This window comes from Juglans microcarpa x Juglans regia, chromosome 2S, assembly GCF_004785595.1.
Source record: "Juglans microcarpa x Juglans regia isolate MS1-56 chromosome 2S, Jm3101_v1.0, whole genome shotgun sequence".
In the NCBI taxonomy this organism is placed as follows: domain Eukaryota; kingdom Viridiplantae; phylum Streptophyta; class Magnoliopsida; order Fagales; family Juglandaceae; genus Juglans; species Juglans microcarpa x Juglans regia.
This window is the reverse complement of record NC_054597.1, coordinates 28,384,416-28,391,753: the sequence shown is the minus strand read 5'-3', so window position 1 is coordinate 28,391,753 and position 7,338 is coordinate 28,384,416. Positions and strand designations below refer to the sequence as shown.

General features: G+C 41.6%; 2 protein-coding genes across 2 annotated transcripts; one reads left to right on the top strand and one right to left on the bottom strand.

Moving 5' to 3' along the window:
* Positions 1 to 2,610: 2,610 nt before the first annotated feature.
* On the bottom strand, positions 2,611 to 4,872 carry LOC121251902. The gene has a single exon (XM_041151313.1). The coding sequence runs from the start codon at positions 4,722 to 4,724 to the stop codon at positions 2,949 to 2,951; it is 1,776 nt and encodes a 591-aa protein (XP_041007247.1). The 5' UTR covers positions 4,725 to 4,872; the 3' UTR covers positions 2,611 to 2,948.
* A 114-nt stretch (positions 4,873 to 4,986) lies between these two features.
* Positions 4,987 to 6,102, top strand: LOC121251903 (mitochondrial import inner membrane translocase subunit TIM17-2-like). Its single transcript, XM_041151314.1, has one exon. The coding sequence runs from the start codon at positions 5,132 to 5,134 to the stop codon at positions 5,819 to 5,821; it is 690 nt and encodes a 229-aa protein (XP_041007248.1). The 5' UTR covers positions 4,987 to 5,131; the 3' UTR covers positions 5,822 to 6,102.
* Positions 6,103 to 7,338: the final 1,236 nt, after the last annotated feature.

The window sequence follows — 7,338 nt, the reverse complement described above, 5'->3', positions numbered from 1 at the left end:
CAGAGTCTCTCAAGAACAACCAAGGCAGCCCCAACTCAAACAAAAAAAGGCCACATAATTTTTTTTTATTTATTATTATTTTTTTATTTATAACCGTGGGTGTCTGGGTCAGTTTGCGCGCACCTCGACTAATCCCATGAGGTCCTGAAGTTAACGACCAAGTAAACCTCTAGTGGTCCTAAGGAGACTCGAACTGGTGACCATTGAGGAGCAAACCTAAGGCCAGACCAGCTGAACTAACCCTTAGGGTTGAAGGCAACATAATAACTAATAAGCACTAAACCCGCAGCCAATACGCAGGGCACATAGTAAAGGCAAAATGCTACAGCACATAACAGCAAAAGTCAAGTCAAGTGCATCTACTAAATATTTTGCAACCAAACATGAACCAAGCAAGCATATAATCTGATATTCTTTTAAGTCCTCTATCTATTTATTTCTATGGGAGGCATGAACATCCCCAAGTGAGCAAAATCTTAATTTAAATGCAGCTGGGAATCTCGTTCAGAATGCTCCAAAGAAGTCAGTTAATCTTTCTGTAAAGAGCACCACATAGAGGCTGCCAACATCATTTTTGTCGAGACATTTGAGAGTCCTTTCCCCTTTTTGTGGCAAATAGTAAAACCGATTCAGGCAGAGAAAGTTCAAGAAAATAATAGGATGGTCACGACCACCAATAGAGAATCTCACAGCTTGGGCAAGACCTTGAAAACATATTCTATCCATAATGCTTAACCTTCTTTCAACTTATAGCCACAATATAAGGAATGTGGAGGGATGTGTCCCTTTGAACCACGCCTAATTATACCATGAGACAAGTCATCCGTGAAAATACCAACACTAGGAGACCACATAACAACTTCTTGGTCTTACATTTGGTGAGGGATGTTTCTAATATCCTTCCAAATAGTATTAGGGCTAAATGGCCACTTCAAATTTGTACCCTCAACGATAGTGCTTAGTTTGGAGTTCTCTTCCTCCCTGAATTCTTGAGGTATATAGTCTTAACACTGATAATCATATCATAACATGGATGGATTTGCCTTAACTTACTACAAATCTGAAATGTCCTTTGGGTGGGTTTGGTTTTTGGCTTTATGTTTTTGGCTTTACTCCATTCATACTGAATGGTGGGACGAGTGAGGAAAGACGGTTAGTAATACACTTTAAGACTCAGGAATCTCACAGCATAAGATTGAGGAATAAGTTGAAGCTTGCCTTCAAGGCCAAAATCCTACAGGTCCATCTTCTAACTCTAGCCAATCTTTTACACCAATATTCAACAGTCACACTAGTGCAAACGAGAGGAAATCAATGACATTCCTAATTATCTCATAGGGAATGAATCCAATTTGAACCCCAACATAATACTAAGACTTGACCCTTAGCAATTTCTGCAACCTCACACATAAAGATACTGTCTTTCCATACTAGGGGATCAGAGCCCTAACACGACTAGAAACTTATTAATCTATCAAGAATATGGACTTGATATCACCCCCACAAAAGATTGGAATATTTTCCCCGGAAAGTAACCAACTAGCCCCTCCTTAGTGTTTACAGAGAACTTTACTCTCCATACACATTCCTTAATCCATTGTATTGCCTGCTCAGAGAAACCCATCGAGCTCAAGAATTTTCATCTCATGAGATTGTATGCTTTAATCAAGTCTGTTCTCAAGGCACAACGAAAGGAACCCTTATTCCAGTGGTAATAATTCATGAACTCTTGGGGCTAGGTGGCCGATGAGGGTTTCATTGAGGTTCAGCCGGGAGGCCAAATGTCTTTTTCATGAATCCTCGGTGACAGAAGACTCAATACCGACTAAATCAACGACACAAAGAAAGGGGAACAAAAAGATCAGACAGATAAAAAAAAAAAAAAAAAAAGAAAAAGAAAAGAAAAGAAACAAACGCTCAGAATCTATGACAAATACTACAGTTCAGATTGGGCTTCTTTCGGCCATTCGAAAAGAGCAACCCCAAGCCCACATAACTTTCTAACAATCTTGCTAAGCAAGGTGGGGCTTGTTCAGCTGCCAAAAACTACATTATGTTTTGTGTAGCAATAAATCATGCTTGTAGCACACCATGTTGGAAATTACCAGAAGATACTAGAAGAATAAACAACTTCCTGAACCAGTGAAAGGAGAAAGCTGGCTAAGTTTTGGTATTGCATTCTTACAAGGAACAATAGGCAATCAGTGACTCGAAAACTTGTCTAAGCTGCATCTTCTCATATTTCATATGTAAAATCAAAAAAAGCAAAGGGCAATATCTGGCTAAATTTGCAAACAAGTATTGCATACTTTTGATAATCAACTTGAGGCAGACCAAGCTTCGTCGTAATAATGCAAGTTTTTGCATGATTAGCATCAGAAAACCTTGCATTAATTTCAAGGTCATACGGAACAAACAGTTAATTTGTGGACAAAAACAGGAAAAATAACAAGCACATAAGTTCAAGTTAAACGTAGTTTTTATGGCGATGAGAGAACCAAGGCAATGCTTGCTTCAAAATGCAAAATGTTAGCACAGAGTAGTTTGCCAGCAGTTTAAATGTGAAGGATAATAGGATATGCCAAAGGTTAGTTATGCACTGGAGAGATGTGAAACGAACATTTATAATCTGCATACATCATGAAAACCCTGGAGAGATTTGATTTCAAGGACATAGGATCTCATCCAAGGGCATCACGTCGCTTATGGCCACAGTAACAACTCCAATGGCAAATGTTTCCAATCAAGAAATCAGAGGGGCATTCAAAGTTGCAAATTCACTAACAACTCCGCATAAAACCCTACAGATGCTGATAAAAATTTTATAATGCAAACATTATAAGTTCAAAAGAAAATGATAAGATAATTATAATGAGCTTGGATAAATAAACTCATGCAAAAAATTCAATGCATCTGCCATAGGACCTCAGTCAAGAGCATCAGTCAACTTATCTTCGATGAGACTTATTTTTGTAATTGTTTCCAATTAAGTGATGAAGAAGGACACCCGCTGCTACGCTAACATTTAAGCTCTCCACAGCTAAAAAGGACCTGAACTCTTCACCTGAGCACCCAGACACTGTTTCTGCAGTTTCCAAATCATTAACTCCACTTGTAGATACATCCACAGGAATACTCCCAGGGATCCTAATCAAATGAGTACATGATCTCTCCACCAAAGGCCTCAACCCAGTACCCTCACTGCCCAAAACAAGAATCGTTGGTGCACCAGGCAAAATCTCATCTAAGGGAACAGCTCTTGGAGAAACTGAACCTCCAAGAACTCGCCAACCATTTTCAGCTGAGGTTACTAGGAACTGCATCATGTTCTTACAATACCTGAGCTCCATTAATTCAAGTGCGCCTGCACTTGCTTTGCTCACAACACCACTCAACGGGGCCGAATTCTTGGCACATAAAACCACCCCCGAAGCTCCAAAGAAGTAAGCCGACCTAATGATTGCGCCCAAATTCTGAGGATCTGTAACCTCATCCAAAGCTACCCAAAGAGAACCTTTGTCTTCCTCAACAGAAACAGTGTCCAATTCCTTTATTTTTACCATCTCCAATGGAGAAGCATCTAGCACGAGACCCTGATGGGGGCGGTTATCAGCCACCATATTGAGATTATGCTTTGACGCTTCCTTTATGCTTAGCCCAATTTTTTCAGCCATCCTCAAAACTTTCTCAAACCCCCTTTTGTCCTTCTTCTTCCGATTATTATTACTCAAATCCAACCCTTCTTGGAGGTACAACGCATAAAATTCTCTTCTTTGAGCTGATAAAGCAGCCAAAACTGGACCAACCCCATAGATCCCTTTGCCAACCATTTTAGGAACTGCTGATTCTGTAGCCTCTTTCCATGTCTTTCTACCCCAATTTTCCTGTTTGTTCCACCTTTTTACCTCAGGTTTCTCAGGTCCAGCATTTACATCAACCATTTGCTTGGACCTATGCATAATCTTATCCCATCTCGGATCATCAACGACCCCTAATTCTTCTTCTTCTCCTTCTCCTTCTTCATCTTCCTCAAAATCTCCTTGTCTGTGACCAAAATCACTTTGCCAATCCTCTGCAATGTCTATTCCATTCCTAGCTTCTTCACCCCCTTCGGCCAACTGATCACTTTTCCTCACAAAATTGTCCGCTGCCACCTTCCAAGAAGAACCGACATTTTCTATCGTTGTTGCTTCCTCCAATCTTTTTGCCAATTCCTCCCTCAAAGACCTACTGCCTCCTATCTCCAACCTCTTCGCGGATTCCTCCCAAGAAGTACGACTTGTCTTTGAAGATGTTCCTTTCTCCAACGCTTTTGCTTCTTTATCTCTTTTTGAAGCTAACCAAGGAAGAGCTTTTCCAGTTCTTCCCGCAGAGTTCTTTTCACCGCTTCTTCGAGCATACGAACTTGAAGAACTTGTAGCTCTAGTCGAAAGGCAATACTGTATGGCACTTTTATGCCGGAACCGACTCGCAACACTTCTGGGTTTTGATATATTGCCAATTTTCAAGCTCTTCCAATGAGAACATTTTGAGAAATTTATGGGTTCCATGAAATGGCAATTTTCAAGGGTTATGCCTCTACTGGAGTTCAAATGGGGTTTTGGACGAGACCAGTTGGGTAAAGATTGCTGCTTTGCGGAGTGGAGTAATTTGGGGCATCTGGGTTGTGAATAAATCCTTAAAGCCAAGGGAAATGCTTGACTTTTCGTCAAACTGGTATACATTGCAAACACTTCAGAAAATACGACCAAACTTGAGTGTAAAGGCCTTGCTATTAACCGAAGTAAGATAAAGAAGAAGAAATACCTGGACCAAAAAAAACTACCAGTATAAATCTAATGAACAAGCAGACTTTTAGGTTGAAAATACAGCAGTGAGTTCCTTATCCGCATTCCATTCATGTATCGCTTTCTATCGAGCGAGGGTTTTTTTCACAAGAGAAGCGAAGGAAGCTAGATCTCATTTGGATACGAGTCGGCATTTCAGGTCGGGGATAACACGGTAAACGACACGACGTTTGCATTGATAAAAACGACATGCACTTTAAAAATACAACGCACATATATACACACCGACCGCCATACCTCCTCTCAAAATTCAACAGAAGAAACCCTAAAGAAACTTCGACATCATGGGGACGCCGGAGACGTCTAGGGAGCCGTGCCCGGACCGCATCCTCGACGACGTAGGCGGCGCGTTCGCCATGGGAGCCGTGGGTGGCTCGGCCTTCCACTTCCTCAAGGGCATCTACAACTCTCCCATCGGGGCGCGAGTCGTAGGTGGCTCCCAGGCCGTGCGTCTCAACGCACCCCGCGTCGGAGGCAGCTTCGCCGTTTGGGGCGGCCTCTTCTCCGCCTTCGACTGCACCATGGTCTACGTCCGCCAGAAGGAGGACCCCTGGAACTCCATAGTGGCCGGCGCAGCCACCGGTGGCTTCCTCTCCATGCGCCAGGGTCTCGCCGCCTCAGCTCGATCGGCTGCTTTCGGTGGTGTCCTCTTGGCTCTCATCGAAGGAGCTGGGATCATGCTGAACCGGATGTTCAGTGCACAACAACAGATGCCCATGATCATCGAAGAGCCCCCACCTAATATGCCCGCTCTTCCTGGATTCATGGGCCAGTCACCGGGCCTTCCCCATGTCCAGCCCCCGTTAGAGCCGGCGTCGGGAAGTGGATCTTCTTCGGATTCGAGTTCAGGTTGGCTCGGAGGTTGGTTCGGCGGACGAAAGAAGAAAGATTCGGCGGCAACGAGTAGCGGAAGCGAGACGAAGATCTTGGAGAGTTTCGATGCACCACCGGTGCCGACTTTTGAGTACAAGTGAAAACATAATAAAAAAATAAAAAAAACAGAAAAAAATGAAGATAAAAGAGGCAAAGAAACTTCAATCGAAAGTTGTTCATTTTTTTTTGTTTTTGTTTTTATTTTTGTTTTTGTTTTTGTTGTGACGATGATTTCAGAACAAGAGAATCTGGGGGTTTGTGTTAGGTATTGTGTCGGACCCGAGTTTTGTGACACAATTGTTCTTCTTTAATGGTGAGATAGTGGCACTGTAAAATAATGCTTTTTCCAAATGGTACTTATCAAAATTAATGCTTCTTTCAATGTTGTATTTTGGATTTTGATTGGGAGCTAAATTATTTATTGATGGGTTTAATTAGATGTGTTGTTGGGAGCTGGCGGTGTTCTTGAATTTGGGCTATGAAATTTGGCTGTTGTGTCTATATTAGTGGTTCTTGAATTCTAGATTGTGCTTGGCAGAAGAGGCTGCATCTTTTGGGTATCTTTGCTAGTGTAATTTCGTATTGGTCTATTCGCACTGCTGTATGTTGGACCCTCGATGCCACATTTATGCGGAGTAACGAAGTTGTGAATGCTTTGGTTGTTATTCACTTTGATGTTGCTTGTTAATCATATCTATGTGTTAAGTTCATAATCATTTGGAAAATGCTACACCATTATCTCACTTCCATCGTACTTTCTTGATACGTATTACCCATCAACATTGAGTTTATTTTTTTTGATTTTGTATTTATTGACATTTTACATTTGTGTTAATTGGATATGTTCCTTTGTGGTTGTTTCTTTTCTTCATTGATTGCAATTCCCTTGTCATGCTTCCTCCACAATTCATCATGTTCTTTTTTACGGTTATATCATTAAATAATGTCTTCTTTTGAGAAGAATACTCCAGCTATGCACTACTTTTAACGAACTAGTTCGCAATGACTTCTACCATGGTGGAGTTGGTGGAGGGGATGGGGATGGGGATGGGGATGGTGTATGCTCATAAGGCGGGGCTCAACTCAGCTCTGTTACTGGACATGATATGGACCAGTGTAGCGTCCAAGTCGCTGGATTTGTACAGAACTAGGGTTTTGAAGAGGGACTATTACAGTGGGGATTTTGTGTGAACCACTTCGTGAAGGGCTTGGGGATTTGCTTGGAGTGTCAGAACATGGATCTAGCTTTTGCTTTGCCTGAGTTGGTTCTGGCTGAGCTGCTCTATCTGTCATCAAGGCTCATGGGGAGGGTAAGGCTACGTTTGGGTACCAAGAGTACCTCAAGTACTCTCACTACTATTATTTATTTTATTATTACTTTTCACCTACTTTTTTACTATTAATTACTTTTTACCTACTATTCATTATTCTATTATTACTTTTTCATTACTTTTTCACTACTATTCACAAATATTCTCAACACTTCTCAAGTATTCTCACTATCCAAACGTAGCCTAAATTGACCCGAGTGCTTATCTGGAGCCGTCTTAATAATGTTTCCCTTTCAACCACTAGCCGCTCTCTCATCTTAGAAATGGTACACCTTTTTTATCTTTTA

Excerpts from the sequence above, each read along its gene's own strand:
- LOC121251902 (XM_041151313.1), bottom strand. The coding sequence starts at position 4,724 with ATGTATACCAGTTTGACGAAAAGTCAAGCATTTCCCTTGGCTTTAAGG.
- LOC121251903 (XM_041151314.1), top strand. The coding sequence starts at position 5,132 with ATGGGGACGCCGGAGACGTCTAGGGAGCCGTGCCCGGACCGCATCCTC.